We start from the raw sequence: 20,010 nt of genomic DNA, 5'->3' as shown, positions 1-20,010 counted from the left end.
AACATTGCTAGCAAATTATGCCCTTCTATTTTTATAGGTAAGTACAGCTACAGCAGTGCCAGATGCAGCTCGACCGAGCACTAAATCAGGAGACGTGTTTAAAGCCATTGACTCACTGAGCGGGGATGAGTCTGGCAGCCTGGCTAGGAAGCCAACCTCCGAGCCACAAGCAGCGCTTCCCGCTGCCAGAAGCCCACACGCCGCTTGGCCTCACAAAGACGTCACAACTCACTTGTAAGCAAGAACACAAAATTTCCTCCAAAGCTGTAATTTTATCTAGTCATCTGCTGACAGGGAGGGTTCTTCATGATGCGGATTCTGCAGGCTGTTCTGTCTTAGGTTAGCAAGATGATGTTTCCAGAAGAAAGGACAATTTTCAGGCGTCCTGCGTACGCCACGCTTATCAAGCTGCCTCAACAGCCCGCTTCAGCTTCCAACGCAGCACTGGCAGATCTTTTGAAATCAAGCAGCTAAATATCCAGCCTAAACTCTTGATACCCTTCTTGTTAACTGCAGGAAAGGAACCGCTTACACCTTCGCACTCCTGGAAGAAGCACTTTGGCTGGCCTGGCTTAGACCTCCTCACACCCAAGCATTTGTGCACTGGCATCTTTCAATGGGGCTTCTTATCTATTTCTGCAAAGTCTGCTGCATATCCAGGGGAACTGGAATTAAAACAGAAGAGTTGAGGCTCCTTACGCATAAAACCTAATATTCACAGCTTGTTCTTAGCACAGAACCAACCTCAGGCTCTTACCTCCTGTTGTGTCTAACACGGCTCAAACTGACAAGCAAAAACCCTTGCCCTGCATCTAGCGGGCTTCACTATCAAACATCTGGATGCAGACCGAAGCCCAAATCCTCCCTCTACCCGGGCTGCCAACCCGGCCATTTTGCAGCAGCACCACAACCTAAAGCACTGAAATACTGACAGCGCTCCAAAGTCTTCCTCAAATTCCTCTTGAGTGAACAAAACCAGACAAAAAGTTACCCCATAATTCACTAACAGTTCATTACAGCATCTTAAACTAATGCTGTACTTACAAAGTACGCGATTACGATGCCATTGGCAAAATGGAAGAAGAAGAAGAGATGCCACCCTGAAGAAGATGTGAGAATCTGAAAACCTTTTTTTTTTTCCCCCTGCCCACCTACTTGCATATCACACACCAAGCTGACATGTTGCACAAGAAATTAAGATTTTATTTTAAAATACCACAAGCATTCAACTTCTATGGGAAGTACAGAGAGCATTGCTCCTGAAGTCTGTTTTAGGCTACCTGTAGGCTCAAGAACACAGTGCTGCAATTACCGTAAATCATTTCGTACAGGGCTCATCAGCGGACTGTTTTATCAAACGCTGGAAAGGACCGAAACTTGCCCTGGGGACAAATAAATACACAAGGCTGCAGTGGCACCATTTTCAGAATACACCTGCCACCTATATTCTTCTAGCTGGTATATAATGCTGAGGCCGTAGGATATCATCTTTCTTTCTTTCCTTGGGGGAACGTGCGAGTAACCACCTTCCGCAAGTATAGCTCTACCACCCAGCGTCTCCCAAAAGCGTTCACCACCGCGGTCCAACTGAAGGAAGCCCTTCAAAATATCCGCAAGTGCTCGAGACACTCCAAAAAAGCCAAACTCGAGACAGTACTCAGAACGTTTACCTGGGGCATGGAAAAGTTTTCATATTTCAACTCCTGTTTTCTCATCTTCAAAGGCCTTTGCAAGCATTTATTAACCCTCATAAAGTATCTTTGAAGCAGGCGTCATTAGCGTCTTGTTAGACACAGGGAAACGGAGGCAGCGACTCGCTGCCAAAGGCCAACAAGTACATTTATCAGAGAAGTCCCCAAGTTTTAGTTATGTAACTCCTTGTCTCCTTTCTCCTGCTGCGCCTCTTTCTAAACCCCGATACACAGAAACACTGTCAGGCAAGAACCAAATTCCAGAAAAGTAAACATTTTAAGCCTTCAACAATAATATGGGGCTTCAAATGATAACATCCTGCTAAGAACAGACACATCAGAGCATGATCACGTTAGCTTCCAAGAGCCAACACGTCAACATAACAATTAAAATAAAAGCTCAAGCTACTTTTCGGAAATCAAATCAGTAGTTGCAGCACTTAAACGCATTTTCCCTGTGACAATCACAGCATCGGACGGGCAGCAGGTACAATTAAGTTGCACATGCTCAAGATCTGCACGGACAAGATTGAACTCGAGCATTTCTATTTATAACACTGAGTAGTCACAACATAGCTGTTCTGAAGAGAGACTGTGTGTGAGCCAGGCCTTACTTTCTTCAGCTCTTACAATACCAAAGAGTCAATTATTTTCCAGTCAAATTCCCACTCATTAAAATAAGCCTGTCTCAGCCAGTTCACTTCACTTCGGAGGTAACAAATCCAACGTCGGGATTCGGGAAGCAAGCATTCCACGACCTCGCGTTCCTTTGACGTACCACCACGCGGCAGGTCTAAGGACAAATCCAGTATCCACCACCTTAGGAGAGAGGCAGACACCAGGGAAGCTTCAATCCCGCGCTCAGAGGTTACAGGTGCAGCGGGCCAGAGAAAGGAGCGCTTCTGCCAGGCTCTGGGGCAGGGTGAGAAACCCCACAGCCCAGCTATTCAAGAGCTATCGGTAATTTTGCAAATTCTGTTCTACTCCCGATATTACTTCCCACGAAGATGACTATGAGACCCCTTGAACAGAGCGGGCTAACCGTTTCAAATGAGACATAGGGCTATCAGGCCAGCCAACCCAAATTTGGAAGACCAAAGTGCTCTGGGACAGTACAATACTGGATTATAACGCAACATTAAGAGATATTTGAAGGCTGTTCAACACCGTCACAGAGTTAAAAGCCAGCAAGCATACGGGTAAGTAGAGACTCTAAGCACACAAGCTGATAGCTCTCACCCTCAAAAATGTTCCTCTGTGTAAATTCTTCAAATACAGTCACTATTATTCCAAACACTAATAAAAGCAACACGCTTCTCAAGAGCGCTCCCATCTACCAAAACTAACTTTCGCAAACATTAAGCTGTAAAAGGTATAATTCTCTTCACGTGGAAGGAAACACAGACTCTGCCAAGATCACTAAGCAAATCAAAGCAGCCCGTCCGGGAAAGAGTTAAGAGCTGCCAACTCCTTACACAACATCGCTGCTCTCCCAAAAGGTAAGGCAGTGGCTAGAAAGCAATTCCAGGCCCAGGGGTTTTGTTTTGCTTTGTTTCTGTTTGTTTCTTTTAAGGAAGAATCCGTTGCACTGACTTGAAAAATGTCCACAGACACATGGTCATTCCTATAGAAACAGAATACATGTAGTTCAATGTTTATACACTCTATCGTAGGAAACAGTAACTGAAAATACTTAGATCAATGGCACACAGCTGGAGTTTCCCAGTGTAGCTAGTATGAGATATAAGAATAACCTAAATTGTCTCCTACACCCTGAAACTGGAAATATCAAAGTTAAAAATGGTGAAAGGAAGGGTGCCTAAGACACGATTCTTCCCAAAGCTAACACTGCCCTTGGTAACCGAGAGGCCTCCACTTCATAAGGAATGTCTTTGTGTGATTAACTCACCTATTGCCTGCCCAAGCCACAGCCAGTTGCCAAGGCTACAACAGACGGGTGCCAGGCTTTATAACCCAAGGAGTCCGAGCCAAGTTACTTCTTTCCAGATTTCAGCATGCTCCATCTGCAGCACTGTCATTAGGAAAGCTGTGTGGAGCATCTTCAGGAATAAGTACTCGGTTCTGCCAAAGTAATGAGGCTTCCAGACATTTCTGTGCAAACCCATCCCCGTCATATTCCCACAGTGGCTCTTGCTCGCTCCAAAATACAGCCACTTCTTAGGCTAAGCTGTCCTTTCGGACGCCCGACCCCCTGTTGCAAGGACGGGAGCTTGCCTTCTGGCTCCCAGCGACAGGCTCTCCCCACCTTCCCCTTGGCCAGGCGCCCGGCGGTGGGTCAGGGAGAGCGGCCAACGGCCTCGCCGGGGCGGGCAGACCCCTCGGGCCCCCTCCTCGCAGGCGCTTCTGCTCACCACGGCCAAGCCGCTTCCCTGCGGATCTCCGCGGTGCCTTTTCCCCAAAAGCCCTGGGTCCTCGAGCCTTACAGCTTAACAAGAAATTCAGACTGAAAAATAAATAAAGAAATCCTAAGGTAACAGATACAAAACACAGCTTTCCACTAAAGGTAGGGGGTCCTTTCAGAAGACAAAGGTAAAAGCTTAGTTTCAAACACCATTTTTTTTTTAAGTATTGAACACCACGCTTCAAAAAAAAAAAAAAACCACACCAGCAAGCATGAATCAAAAAGTTTGCTCATCTGGAAAAAAAAAAAAAAGTATCACAGACTGGGGAAATTTAAAACAATGCCCTTATCTTGCAGCACATGGAAATGGCGACGATGGCAAAACCACACAGGCTATTCCCAAAAGGAGAGCTTCCTCATATGTCTGGAAATGGAATACATACAAATCCAGGCAAAACCCCAAATCCCACTTTTTTCTTTTCAGTGAAACACTGTTCTCCATCCTTCCTCATTCCACCCTTTTTCTTTGCCACACCATGGAGTAAGGTCAATTTACTGCAGGCTTTTCAACCTGAACACGCTTCTCAATGGGTACAGTGACCACTACCATTATAACCGGTTTGAAATAGTGCCTCCTTATACCAAAGTACTGACAGTGAAATAGGTATTTTTTATGAGATTTTTAATTCTCTAGCCATCAAGACGGGGACTAGAATCTGGCTTCCCCTTCTCGGAAAAATACCAGTCTTCATAGATCAAAGTTCCACACAGGATGGTACGAGGAGGCAGATGAAAAAGTCATCATCTCATCAATAGCTCTTAAAACATACAGGTATCACTATACGCAAGACTCTACATGTTAAAAGAGCAGAAGTTTACCCCATGATTCACATCCAGTAAGGAGAAAGTTATTTAAGGTAGCCTTGAGGAATGGTTTTCCTTTTGCTTGTCCCAACATAACACGTACACGTCCACATTCTTCAAATACATTGTTTTTTTCTTCTATACATACGCATTTTAGAGTCAGTGAAACCAAGCGAATGCGGGCTCCCTCCAGCAGAAGTCAGATGCTCTTAGGTGCACCAGAACAGAGCTGAAGACAAACTTTTGCTGGCTGAGCTATGACCAGGGGACAGGCGACTGGCCCTTGGAAGCTGGCCATCTAACTCTTCCCTCCGACACATGCCCTCGCCCGCCCCGCAGCAGCACGCTCGCTGCCAAATCCACAAAGATGTTAGGTGGCCACAGACCGTTTTCTAGCCGAGCCGGGCACCTACGCTTCTCCGCGCCTCTCCGCCTCCACTCTTCCGTCTGCGAGCTCAGAATGTGCCTGTCAACAAGGGGGAGGTGTTATGCTACAAGGCTCATGTCTACTACAACCCCACCCATGTCGGTGGCAATGGTGTTCCTGCTGTTTACCCAGTTGGATGCAACCCTTCTCCTAAGTTATCACAATTCCTAACGCAAGGAACAAGCAAGCATCCAGAACACCGTCCCGTAACCAGGAAATCATCATCAGTTTGCTACGCTCACGCGCAAAATAAATTCCCTCGTTTCATTTACAACATGTTCATTTAATACGTTTTCCTCTGCTGGAAAATCCTCAAAATAAACAGAGCAAGTCACAGTCGCCCTCCCTGGATACGACCAGAGCTCTGTCTGTGCACTCAAAAACACAAACCAACTAATTCCCAGAGCAGCCAACCGTCGCGGAAGTGACTCAACCTCTCAGGCCTTGTCCTCCGTAGGACTAAGAGCAGTGCTGGGCAGCGCAAGGAGAGGGACAGGCCAGGGACACAAAAAAGCAGCATACAAGAGTATCCATCAGAGAAAAAATCTGATGAAAACCCAAAGAATTACCCATTCAACCAAGCATGCCCTATTGACTTACAGAGACAAGCAGGCAGACACGCGGGCAGCGGAGAAACTGGAACATGTCCGTAGTACAAAATCTGCAGCCTCCCGAACGGCTCACTCCGCGTGTTTCATGAGTGTCCCTGCACTGCTGCTCCCGTTTCTCCACAGACTTTTTCAAGAGCTTTAAGACCACCAAAGATCACTTGTTTCAAGTTTTCACTCCAATTTGCAAGGAAGAGGCTTTTCGCAGAGACCCGGGGATCTCCGCGTGTTCTCCTCCGACATCCATTTGAAATCCCGTTACGTGAGAGGAATCAAGATCGTCCAGAAAGTTTTGCTGCACGCTCCCAGGTATCCACTGACTCCCCCGAGGCAAACGCAACGCTGTCTTCACTCACAAAATTTCTGCCTTATTACAAGCAGAAGTTAGATTTTTTTTTTTTTTTTTTTTTTAAGAAAGCTGAGGACTGGTCTTGGCTGTTTTGTTGGGTTCTTGCCATCAGATCCAGGTTCCTTGCCTATTTTAATACTAGCATTTACTGTGTACATGCACACACATCATGGAACCGTAGGGCATAATCAAAACCAGATTTATTTCTGCAGGTTCTAATATCCTAATATTCATGTACTACTTCTTTAAAAGAGCAGGCTACCAGCAGCTTTGAAGAAGGTAAACACGAAGTACTCCTTCCTCTCCAACTGCTTTGTTTTTTCCTACGGACCACGGAGATGGAGTTCGGTACCCTTACCATTTCAGTCACTGATTAAGCGCGCTGCCAACTGAATAGCGCTATTTTCTCACTGAAGTTCCCCTCTTTTCTCAGGAAGCTCTTATTTCTGTCAATTAGCATTAGCTCACTTAAAAAAGGAGGGTACAGCATGAATTCAAACAGAAGTGAGAACTTCACCCGGTTACGCTTCAAAGTTTAGTTTCCACGAAGGTTCAAACCTTAGTTTACTGCATGAATGTACCTAATAAATCATTCCGTAGACGTAACTACGCTTCTTTTGTAAAACCTACGCTTTCCCATACGTAGAACTTGGCACTGAAAAGCCATTTGAACACTTACTTCTGCTGTACGTGAGCGTATGGCGCATTTTCCACTGAAGAAAGAGGGCTCCATCAAACTGTAAATAGTAGACTACTGGAAGAAGCTGAAAAGTTGCTGAAAAGGATGCCCCGCGTACCCTGCGGCAAGGACTGCTGTAGGAGAACTCCCGCCACAGAGAACGCAGGCCTGCCCCGCGGCAAGCGAACTCAGAAACAACAAAGTCAAACGCCTGCGACAGAATATCGTGTAACGTTTGCTAACAAAAATATACCTCCGCGCTCCATTCCCATCCAAACCTGCAGAAAGGCTCGACCCTGTCAAGTCTGCAGCCCAAACCATCTCGGACGGTGTCCCTCTAATTTGTTATATGCATAATGAAGAGACAAACCCAAGAGGAACTGCAGGAAGAAGAAGAGTTGCGGATTTTTGAGAAATTCTTAAGACCTGTCACTCGCACGTTTCCAAGAAAGTGTTATGTTCTAAAGGAAAACAATGACACAGAGGGAAAATGCTTGGTAACACATGTGGGAGTGAGGATGACACAGCACACGTTACGCAGACGCACGGAAACATGAAAAGCAGTACTGGACAACTCAAACGTCGTGCAGACCATAAGGGAACAGAACAGTATTTTTTTTTCTTTTTAAGAGGGAAGCAATAACATTCAAGTCCTGGCCTGGCAGTCAAAGTGAATACCAACTATCAAATCAACCACAGAATATAAGCATCCGCAGATGATCAGAAATTAAAACTAGAAAGTATCATTGCAGATGCAACTCAGCAAATTATAAAAGAAATAAAAGGAAACAGATATAGCGGCAAGTCTGGGTTCTTTCTTTCAATAACACATCTGTGTTTAAAGAAAAGATACTGGAAACATTAATAAGGAAAGACGGTTTACTAAACCATTTAAGTAGGCATGAAGGAGTTCAAGATCTTTCAACAAGTAACTGGAAATATCGTGAAGTGGCCTGCAGAGCTCCAGCCTGCCTGGGGCAGCCTCGCACCCCGCCAGGCCCACGGAGCATCGCCCGGCCTGCGGGGCCTGTCCAGTCAATGAAGCAGGCCATGAACACTATCGGCCTACCTATGATTTCTTCACCGAGGTACCCTTTCAATCTGGTAAAACAAGGACAAAAGTGTCCCATACAAAAGGTATACGCTACTTCCTATAGCAAACTGTTCCTCCTGCTACAGATATTTCTTTATATTCAGCTAAAATTCTCTTTACGTCTTAACATTACTAATGCCCTCTGCATCCTAAACCCTATCTGCTGGTAACAGTCACACCCTTAAAATACATTCAAGAAAGTAGGAAGCAGAGCTTTTCAGAAAGCGACCTACAAGTCATTGCGGATGATAAACTGCAGCAATAAAAGCTTGGCTCCGGTATCAAATTAGATCCTTACTTACACACCAAATATAGTGCTTGGAGAACATGCCTCAGAACATGGATGGTTTCCCAAAATGCTGATCAGTGCTTTCGAAAACCAATGCTTTATGAATGACTAAAGCAAATCTCGTCATACAACCCAAGAAATCACAGCAGGGCATTTGAAAGAAAAAAAAAAAAAAAAAAAAAAAAGACTAAGCAGTTTAAGACAGTCTTCAACCCTTTTAAACACAATAAAAAGAACAATCTGTTAATGGGTTTAGCAAAAAGGCAAAGTTAAAACAGGAGAAACTCGGCTCAGTTTTAATGGGGGAGGAGTTACTTTCGCACTTCATAAAAGGCTGTCTTTTATTGTAACCCCCACGCAAAACAGGCTGATGATATGAACGTGGCAAACGAGAAATACTCGGCAACTGCCCAACAGAAAGCCTCAAAGCATACATGTAAGATTACGCATACGCTTTGGTTAATAGGTAAAAGGGGGTCTGAAGTCAGGAAATAACAGAACAATCATTAGAGGCAAGAAATAACACAGAGAACAACAGGAAGAAGGAACGGACAGGAGGCAGTAATGAATAACCTAACAGCTTTCCAAAAATACACGGCATTATCTCATCACCAAGTATTTCTCACACATCCCCCATATTTAATACCATCTTGCATGTGCTGTGTGTAACTCTCTGCAGTAAAATTTGCTTATATCTTGCGAAGTGTCATATCAGGAAAATCCACCTGTCTGAAGCATCTGGGGGGGAACAGCAGCTCCTACACACACAGGAGAACATTTCTTTTGAAATTATTTAAGCTTGTGCATTTGACAGTTGAGTCCTCAGCCAGTCTAACTGTTCTATGGTGAATTTAAATCTACAGATTGTTCCTCTTCTGCACTCGCACTACAGCAAGAAATTTGAAGAAGAGCTGTCAACCACAGAAGTTAATAATAGGACATTACAGACACTTGATTCTCTGTAAAAGTTAGACTTGAGCATTCGAAAAAGCAGTATTTTATCGCCACAAAGTATGACAAGTAAAAGACAAAGTAATGCCATTTTGATTCCTGGATTCAGAACACTCTGCAAGTCCCTGAGACAATTACTCCATTCAAGCAAAAGCAGGACTGTGCTACTGAATTTGGTAAACACACAATTAAAATACCAGCTAGCAAAACAAAACATGGGTTATTTTATTAAGGTCAACATAGGAAACCCACCCAATCGTGATTTGGGTTAAAATTGTTTCTATATCAAAAACGAGGTATCTCAATTTTTAGCAAGAGAAGAATTTACCAAAGCTTACTTAAGCTCATTTATTCTCTTTGTCATGAAGAGAGGAATTAGACTTGTGATAAAGACAACAAATCCAGGCATTACGAGTTCTTATCTGCAAGATGTTCTTCACTGAGAACGGGATTAAGACTTTTTTTTTAATGTCAGGAGTGCTCATATCTCTAGGACGCAAGCAATTAACTCTGGAGGTAAACTACCAGATTTAAAGATGACGTGCAATGATAGACAACCAAAAAAACCCAAGTATGTGGAAAAGAAGCAAACTTCACATAAAACTCAACTGAAATATGGGTAGGATCACAGGAGGTATGTAAGAATAACAAAAGGAATGGATTCCTGCCAAGGAACAGCTGTGAACTGGAGAAGGAAGAGAGGAGAGGGTGAACAGGATAGAAGTGTCTTCACAAAAAAAAAAACACACAGAAGGAAAGCTGGGACAAGAAAGTCACAGTTGGATTTCAAGATGAATGGGAAAAGACTGAACAAAGGAAGACAGACCATTTACATTTGCAAGCTATATCAGAGCGACCGAAGCCAGCGTTTTGAAGGGCAGGGCCTGAACGGGCCAAAAAGCTGCACCTTATCCTTAGCTTTCTCCTGAAGAAAAACAGCAAACATGCAAGAGAAGAGTGAACGAATCCGCTTCCAAGTACTGCTTTTAAAAGTTTCAAAATATATTTGCAAGGGAAAAACTGCTGTTACCTTCATGAATTCACCGTGGGGGACTGTTTTCTTATTAACACAAAATTACCATCTCACACGCATGAATTCACTGTCTGCTGACTCAGGCTACTTATTTGAAATGGGAAGCAAAGGCTTGAATTAAACCGAACACGATGCACAACACGTTTTACTACACTGCACAAAACTGGGTATCAGGTCCCGGAAGGCATAGATCTACTCAACTAACTTAGAAATAAGAAGTCATTTCAAACTTATTATCAAAGAACCGATTTAAGCTGTACGGATACTTGCCTCTCCAGAGAACCAATCCCCAGCTCTCCCTCCCTTCTTTCAAATCCCTTCCCCAAAATACCGACCCACGCAGCAGCGCCCTGAGAACCCATCTCACAGATCCACATGCAGACCTACCACCACGCTGGCTCTGGGAAATTATTCGAAAAATTATAAGATGAACTTTGTGGTTACTTCTTTATGATCTGCTTTAAACTGATCCAGAGAAGCTCCACATACATGGTTTTAGATAACCTACTCTGGAGGGAAACTTACAGCACCCTGCTCAATTTTAAAATTCAGTGTATTTCCTTCCAGAAAAGGTAAACGCAACAGATGTCTTCCTCTGGAAGAGAGCCCCCTGAAAACTTAAAGAAAAATAATTTTCTTGCCCTTAGTTGTCTCGCAGAGACTCCAGGAAGGATCTGTCCAGTTTTTCCTCCCCAACGCTTTCAGCATCATTCACCTATGTCGACCTTCCTACAGCACAGCGTGGTCCTTCACAGCAGCAGAAATACGTCCATCACAACCTCTCCTCAGTAACGTTCACAGATGACGCAGCAGGTGAACTTACAACACTGACAGCCCAACACGACACTAGCGCCACAGAAGCGCTATGAAAATGAAAGGGAAGGAAAGGCCATGTTTAGAAAAGCAACACACACAGAGATGAGAAAGCAAAGCACTGGATCGTGATAATCCCACATCATGAAATGTACAGGCTAGGAAAATGTTTAAAAGTCTGTGAAAAGCAGTTAAGTTACATTCAGTTACAGCTGAAAACAGATTCTACAGCATTTGAATACATAACCCATAATCTCCCTGTGTACTACAGAAAAGGACAAACACCAAACAGCAAGTTCATTGTAGCTCAACTCTAATATGAGGTGGCTCAGATTACAAACGCGAAAAGCATCACAAAGCATATCCTGTGGTTTAGGTTGATTTGCGGGTCAAGGGCTTATTGATAGCTTTGGCAGCAGTATCTTTCTTATTGCTTACTACGGAAGACTTAAAGCGGGATAATTAAATGCAGCTATTTATTTCTCCAAGACAAACAAGCGGCTTCATTCTGTCAGCCTTGGGCACGAAAACACATTACCACACTCGCAACTCTTAAGCCATCCCTCAGTGGACAAATGCTTTTTCAAACAAGATAAAAAAGACCACGTATCTCTCTAGCCACATACAGCGTAAGATGGAACTGGGAGCCCTGGGCTGTCCTCACCGTGGCTGTCTCTTGCCATGAAGAGGTCCTACATCCAAAGACTCGACAGAAAATTATCAAATGCATTTGGCACCTTTTCAAGATTAGAAACCAAGCCACTTCACACATGCACAAATCCTCCCCTGAAAGCAATCCTTGTTCCAGTCTCCTCTGACAAATGTAAATAGCTAATTTACTTACACTGCAAACACAAAGAGAGGAGGACAAACAAGGGAAAACAATTGTGGCATAAAAGCAAACAATTAGGAAGCAATTAACACCGGACATCACTGCGGTGTAGTAAACACAACTTTCACACTGAACAATGCCTTTCTTCTCCTGGTTTTTTTTTTTCATCCCAAACTAATGCTTTTGTGCTGAGAAGGAAGCACCTAAGAAGGCTTAGAAGTGCCAATCGCTCCCTTCATCAATTACATCTTCCCCGAAACAGAGCATTAGCGGCAAAAGTTTTTTTTCAAATGCAATTCCAAGCTCAGACATCTTCCAGCCTGGGCTGCACGGCTCTGTTATTTCGAGGCAGACTCGTTCTTTCTGACATAAAAGCCCGGCAGCAGCGTAAATTCAACTCTACCTCCAACCTTACTGATAAGGCAGAAGGACGCGTGCATTGCTGGCTACAATTTATTTCCATTTCATCGTAGGCAAATTGGATCAGCTCCTTTTTGAAAGTGTATGCTAGTTTACCACGGCAAGCAGACACTTCATCAAACCCATCAAGAAAGAACAAAGTCACCGACAGGGGAACGGCAAGAATTCAACTACCTAACGCAGACACCAAGCCGAACGAAGGCTGAAGGACAGGGCTGGCGACACAGCTAAGTTTATCCGATAGCCAGCTCGCACAGAGAAAGGAAAAAGCCTCCTCTCTGCCTTCTGCCACGTCCAGACACTCCTGCTGCTTCCGTTATTCCGACACCATCCCTCACGGTCTCTACACAATGACACCAAGTAACTAAATTAGCAAAAAACTAATCCCACCAAAAAGGAATTAATAGTTTTCTGCTGGTTTAGCTTCTTCAACCAGCTCATTAGAAGGATGAGAAGTGCCTCAGTAAGCTTAACCCCATCAGCACGCTGCACCCTAACAAACTCTTCTGGGGTCTTCGGGGAAGGTAAATGAGGAAGGAAGCAGAAGGACAAGCACTTTAAAAGGCCTTTTTCAAGACAGTTCCAGAACCGTACGATGAGTTGTACCACAGGCAGCACAAGGGGCCACACGAACACCTCTGGGGAAGTTTGCCATTGCCGTGGCTTCTGGGCGCTTTCTGTTTCTTGGCGCTGCCTTCCTTGAAAGCGAGACCAGCTGCCAGCTGAGGGGCACATCTTTTGACAGCAGGCATTTCAACACAGGAATTAAACACAGAGTTCACACGGCAAGTGCAGTGACGTGCTTCAACAACATTAAACACGCATTTCAGGTAAAAGCATGTATTTCTACAGCCAATAATTCAACGTATCATAGAATCATTTAGGTTGGAAAAGACCCTTAACATCATGGAGTCTAGCTGTTAACATAACGCTACCCACGAAAGCTATGACCAGCAAAAAAAAAAAAAAAAAAAAAAAAGAGAGAGGAAAAAAAGTTTAATTTCTATGAAGTTCATTGTCAGAGCTGATTCCATATAAACTTTCCCTCCAAGGAATTCTTTCACTTTCCTCAAAACTCAAAATTACAGTTACCTAGACTTTAAAAAAAAAAAACAAAAACAAAATTTAAAAGTTGGCAGTAACTTTGCAGTTCTCTCTCCAATTTACTCATAGGCAACCTCAAGAGACTTCATTTCCAGTACTCTTCCACAAAAAAAAAAAAAGGAAAAAAGAAACTGAACACATCACTAATGGTACTGATTAAACAACAGATTTTGCGGTAAGGTAACACATTCATGCACGGAGAGCCTCTACCCTGACCTCTGCTCTAGGAACGCTGCCTGCGCAGTAGTATTACGCTAATCAAGCTAAAACTGAAGTAAACCAGTACCTTAAAATACAGGGAGAAAAACATCCGAATGTTTGACAAGCATATATTTCCCGTTCCTAACAGTTTGTAAATGCCTCCGCGGTATTTTCAATGACCGAAATTCCAGTTTAGAAGTGCCTAACAGTCTTCTGTGGGAGTACTTGATAAAGAGGAGATAAATACCACATCTCCAACTTTTAACTACAGAAGGAGCACTCAAGAAGCACTCGGTTGCTCTCCAGCTAGAGGAAGCTGAAAAATCACTGCCCAGTTTAGAAACGGCTCTCATTTGGTAAGTAGCAGCAACTCGGCATCTAGGAAAGCCGAGGAACGGGAAACAACAAATAGCCACGGTGTTCCTCAAGAGCAGGAGCAGACCGGGAAATCAGGAAGGCCACGATGTTTGTCAGCCTGGAAACAAACACACCAGCTCTGATTTCGGTATTTATTACTCTGCAAGAGATGTGAGGGAAAAGAAGAGTTATGTCCCTCTGCACCTTCTGCACATACACATAGACAGAAACTATGATTTTCATTACATTTAAAAAGAAAAACTAACCCGTGCACATCATCAGAAGAAGCTGCGAGGCTCCGCTGTGCCGTATAACAAGACAGAGAAGGAAGAGCACATCTTTCGCCCCATGTGGTTTACAAGTTAACTTTGCTTTGATCGATAAACAGAGGCGCCCCAAACCACTGCTACTCGTCCTCACCCTCACTTGCCACTTCCATCAGCTCCTGGCCTCACAAAGTCTCACCAGTTACAACTACCTACATGAAGCTCATGTTAAAAAACGATATGCTGGCATTTTCTGAGAGGGATTTACTAATACATGGATGGCTTTTTTTTTTTTTTTTTTAAGAAAAGACAATATCACAACTTCAATAATAAAGCTGAATCTTTTCCTTTTAAAAATAAATGGTTTTCATCTAGCTTCTTTTTTATGTAAGTTTTGCCAGCGTAGGATAACACAACCATGTTACCATATGGCACGCCTACCAGAACTATCTTTAATTTTTTTTCCTTGGAGATGTAAGCTGAAAGTACCTGCAACTATGCTGTAATTCCCTCTTAAAGAGAACTTGCCAAGCTGCATTTTTTTGGAACTGCAGATATTTTCTAGTCCAATTCCCATTTTTTTTTAATTTTTATGAAGATTCAGGATAACCCATTCAACCCCTGGAGAGGTTTATAAAGTCTTTTCAGAAAGGAAGAAAACACATCAGAAAGAGAAAATAGCGGCACTGAAAATAACAATTGCTGTCAAGACCGAGTTGTATTAATTCAGTGACTTGTCTCACAAGACAGTCGTTTTATAACGTTACCCATAACGAGAGAAGACAATGGTTTCCCTTGATTTTTTTTCCTCCCCCCATGTAGCTTTATATGTCACTGGCCCTAGCAACAGCAAAGAAAAGCAATGGATTTGTCAGCGGACGAGGACTGTGCAACGGGGCCGCGAGGGGGGCCCCAAGCACCCTGTGTTATCCAAGCACAATCACCCTGTTATTTGACAACAAGCAAGCCTGCAAGCAGAACACAGCTTTTGATACCGTACTTCAGTGTCAAACTGACAAACTACAGCCAAGTCACTGACGATAAACCTGCGTGACAGCTTCACTGCGATTTAGAAAACGGTGCTAGTCTTAAGTGCACGACGACAATCTTCATGTGCCGCATCTTTAGCGCGAGTTCAAAATTGTGAGTCAGTTCGCAAAAAGACAACACTATCACTGATGCAGAGAAAACCGAGAAAACAGCACGGACAAACAATCAATTTTGCTACCTCCCTACCAAGGAAACTCTTGGTGAAAAAGGGGGTGAAAAAGTACTACGAAAACCTACGTAAAAAGTACTGTGAAAACGGGGGGGGGGCGGGCAGCTCTAAAATACAAGTTTATACTACTAAATCTGTAAAAGCATAAAGATATGCAACAACTATCTTTGAATAACTCTGATTAAGTTAACATGAAATTCAAGTTTGACAAAAGATGAAAAGATGATGCTAACTTTCTGCATACTGTAAAAAAAAAAAAAAAACCCAAACAAACAAAAACACATCTAACTACTTGCCAGTAACTTCGAAACTTTCCCTAGACTCCCTGAGGCCTACCAGGCATATTATAAGTTACTTTTTTTAAATCCATTTCTAGACTGCTCATGAGCAAATTAGGTGCCGTCTACAACACTCTGCCAACAACAGCTGAGACAGCCTTGCCAACATTTCTAGCTTTGCCGTGCAGTAACTTCAGTTTCCATTTCTATCTCTCATCCAGCAGGACCACTTGAAACAATGGAGGTGGGGGTAAAGGTTTGCTTCCCTAGGTTTCAGAAGGGTCTGGAAAAAGAAACAAGCATCTCATTATTGCCTGTGACAGACGGCAGAGGGTTTCACGCTTTTCCGTTACCAGTTCGCCAAATGCCACAGAGAGGAAGGCTCTCTAATTTGCAAACCAGACTCCCAGGACACCGCCGTGCCCGAAACCCTGTCCCCCCTTCTCCATCGCAGCAGCTGAGAATTATGAAGGAGGGGGACAGCTGGGCTTCTCATTAGGAGCACCGCGCCTGGATCCACGGCCAGCCGTTTGTACCCACCTCCCATTCGCGGCTTCCACCCTGCAGCAGATCGGTGTCTTTCAAAATCTCTCTTGGGGTAAGGCAGCCCAAGCGCAACAACAAGGCAAGCTGGTTCAGTACGGCAGAGTTAAAAGACAAACGCAATGGAGAGATTTAGAAGGGAGCCAGCGTCACTGTTATTTGTCTCCATGAGAACACAACTTACTGGAAGGCTCCAGTTCCCAAGATAAAGTATCTTCTCTAAAAGCAGGCCACATATACATCTGTTGGTTATCAATATAAGCCTTGAACAACTGTCAGATATTATGGCAACGGTCCCACTAACCGCTCGCACGTAACTCTGAGCGTGCAAGAAAACTCAGCGGGGCCTTAATGGAGCTCAGCTCTGCAAGGGCGTCTTTTCCAGCTGCTCGGATTTCCCTGCTTTCCCTAGAGCACATCTTCACTTTAATTAATAGGTCACGGAACCGGTTTATGGCAATTGTCAGAAGCACCTCGGTTTGTGCTAATTGTCAGAAGTACCTCGTCTTCGTTCCCAAGGGGAGGGACCAAAGTTCATTCAGTTGTTGTCCACGAAGCAAAATTGCAAAATGTTAAGGTTCTGCACACACCTACGTTGCCGACGATTCCTAAGGGAGCTTTTTTATGCCGCGGTAAACAATTGCCTTCTCATCAGCAACGGTAACAATTGCTTTCTCCTCAGCTGCCTGGCCGGCCTGCGCTCTCCCTTGGTGCCAGATCACCCTCGCCCCTCCGCGCAACCATCGCCTGGACCCGGCATTACCTTCTCAACGCCGCCGCTCACCAAACCTGCGTCAAGGCGAGCCAGTTCTAACTTATCTACCGCAGATAACGCTACGGGCAGCAACTTCTGCCCGCACCGTCCTTGCTATGAGGGGAAAAAAAAAAAAAAAAACATAATAAAAAAGAAGGAGACTCCAGCAAATGGGTGTTTTTCCCCTGAAGGCTGCTCTCGCCTTGCCAGCGATACCGCTTTCGGCACAGCACTGGGCGGGAAGGTCTCCCCCGACCCCCCCCCCGACCCCCAATTAAAAGAATCGCGTGGATTTATTCCCCCCGCATGGCTGCTTTGTAAATTCACGTCCCCGCTATTAAGGAAGGTCGAAAAACCCCGCTCCCAGCGCGAACCGCCGCCCTCCAAACGCCCTCCCGGGGCGGAGGCGCCGACCGGCCCCCGCCGCCGGTAACTCCCCACTCCCGCGGCTGAGGGGCGGCCGTTACCGCGGCCGGGGCCCCCCAGGGGAGCGGGGCACAAAGGGAGAGAACGGGCAAGGCGCTGCTCCGCCGCCGGGACGGAGAGGAGAGGTGCGGAAAGGGGCGCCATGCCGGCCGGCGCTCCCTCAGGGCGGCGGGCGGCGGCCGCCTCCCCTCGGCGGGCTGCCCTGCCCGGCGGGACGGGGCAGAGGAGGAAGGGACCCTTCTCCCTCGAGAGACGGCCGGAGCAGGGATAGCCTCCCCGCACACGCCGCCGCGGCAACTCACAACAAGAAGCTCATGGCGATGGCGGCGGAGCGGGACCGGCGGCTGCCTGGGCTCGGCTCGGCTCGGCGCTGCTCGGCTCCCAATGGCAGCAGCAGCGGCGGCGCAGGGCGGGCGGGTACGGGAAGAGGGCGGCGGGGCGGGGACACGGCCGCCCGCCCGCCCTCGCCCCCAGCAGGCCCCGCGCCGCCCTCCGTCAGCGGCAGCCCGGGCGCGGCTCTCCCCCCTCAGGCGTCCATCCCCCTCGGATATCCCCCCCTTTAAGACCCCCTGCTCCCTCAAACCTCTCCCCTCAGCCAGCCTCGCAACGGGCATCGCCCTGTCCCTCCAGACGTCCCCCCAGACGCCCCCATCCGCACCCCACTACCGTGGCCTCCGCCCCAGGGGCTCCCTGGAAGCATCTCCCCCAGCCCTGGGTGATCCAGAGGGAGCCGAGAGCCGGGCATAGCCTCCTTGGGGAAACCTGCACCGCTCCAGGCCGCAGGGTCCCAGCCCAGTACTTCTCGGGCACGGGCACAACATAAATGCTTCTGACAGCCTTTAGGCAGTCCTGGCAGTGAAATCCCCCTGGTTACCTACCAAATCGAGGACATGGAGGTGCTGGAGCATGTCCAGAAGAGGGCAATGAAGCTGATGAAGGGTCTGGAGCACAAGTCTTATGAGGAGCGGCTGAGGGAGCTGGGGTTGTTTAGCCTGGAGAAGAGGAGGCTGAGGGGAGACCTTATCACTCTCTACAACTGCCTCAAAGGAGGCTGTAGCGAGGCGGGGGTCGGTCTCTTCTCCCCAGTAACAAGCGATAGGATGAGAGGAAACGGCCTCAAGTTGTGCCAGGGGAGGTTTAGGTTGGATATTAGGAAAAACTTCTTCACCGAGAGGGTGGTCAAGCATTGGCACAGGCTGCCCAGGGCAGGGGTTGAGTCTCCATCCCTGGAGGTATTTAAAGAACGGATAGATGTGGTGCTCGAGGACATGGTATAGATGGACTTGGCAGTGTTAGGTTAACAGTTGCACTCCATGATCTTAAGGGTCTTTTCCAACCGTGACGATTCTATGATTCTATGAAATGTCGCGGGGGAACCATGAAAAGTGCCTGAGCCTGCCAGTATTCATCCCTCTTCTACCCCAAACTGCCTCCTGTGGAGCAAGGCCACGGGGTACAGGAACAGAGCACTCTGTTTTACTTTAACATGTCATGTCAGGGACTCAAAACACATTACAATTTTATTATTTATGCCATCCAGGCTTCCTTAGGCCGTCGTTCTTTAGGTGCACGACAAAGGGGTTCAGGTACCCGACCCACAGGTGACCACCACGGTCATAAAAAGAAGAGGGAGAGCTTAACTTCAGCATTTCTGCCCTCCTCACTCAACAGTCTGACCCTTTTTAAAAGAAATGTGTCAAAATGGCTCCTAACATTTCAACACCAATGTTTGATTTGTGAGCAATTTTTAACTCGGCTGGCTAGGGCCAGCAGTCAGCTGAAGAAAGGACATACTTCAGCAGCGAAGATATGGGCAGCTGCAAACTACTGAGGTAAAAAAAACCCCAGTTTTTCTTACAAACCCTTGGCAAGTCCTTCACCTGCCCTCTGCCCTGAGCCACCTCACCCTGTGGTTAAAAACTGCTTCCAATTGTGGAAATTTCATACACAGCATAGTCAGAGTTGCATTTCAGCGTGAGTTTTCAAATAAGCACAATCGCATCTTTGCTGGCGACGATGACGACACAGCGTGCTCTTCCCAGGCCAAAGGGCCGTTCCACGAAGCACGAGCCAAGGGTGCAGCGCCCAAGATGTCCGGCGGCTCCTTCGACACAGATGACAGCTACAGGCTGTGGTTTTGGGATCTGGGAATCCCTACCTCCCCTTCCCAAACCAGGAACAACGCTCTTCATTTTGGGGGTTGTCTCGGTCAGTTTATATGTTCCAGGGGAAACAAAGATAGACAGCAAGATCCAGAATGCTTCAAAATACAATATTGTATTCATACTAAACGAGGACCACGCATTCCGCTGTAGGCTGAGCAACATCCCAGTGCCACCTCTTTATGTCAGAAATTACAATTTGGGTGTAATTTCATGTGAAAATCTGCCTCTGTTTAGGTCAATAAGAAGCCAGCTGGATTTCGGAGAGAGGATAGGCCAGGCAGCACGA

The 20,010-nt window shown here is 46.0% G+C and overlaps 1 protein-coding gene across 2 annotated transcripts in view; it reads right to left on the bottom strand.

The window, feature by feature from the left end:
* Positions 1–17,977, bottom strand: part of MOB1B (MOB kinase activator 1B) — a 43,967-nt gene extending 25,990 nt beyond the window's left edge. Inside the window, exon 1 of one of the 2 annotated variants that reach the window (XM_087737195.1) lies at positions 17,862–17,977. In XM_087737195.1, the coding sequence (XP_087593321.1) occupies positions 17,862–17,875 (14 nt within the window). In that variant the 5' untranslated portion in view covers positions 17,876–17,977. Of the gene's footprint in view, positions 1–16,969; positions 17,098–17,861 lie in introns of those variants that run through there. The other variant, XM_087737196.1, reaches the window with a different exon arrangement.
* Between the last annotated feature and the right edge of the window lie 2,033 nt (positions 17,978–20,010).

This window comes from Nipponia nippon, unplaced genomic scaffold (assembly GCF_047370975.1).
Source record: "Nipponia nippon isolate SJK-2023a ecotype South Korea unplaced genomic scaffold, ASM4737097v1 scaffold_6, whole genome shotgun sequence".
Lineage (NCBI taxonomy): Eukaryota > Metazoa > Chordata > Aves > Pelecaniformes > Threskiornithidae > Nipponia > Nipponia nippon.
This window is presented reverse-complemented; position numbering and strand designations above follow the sequence as displayed.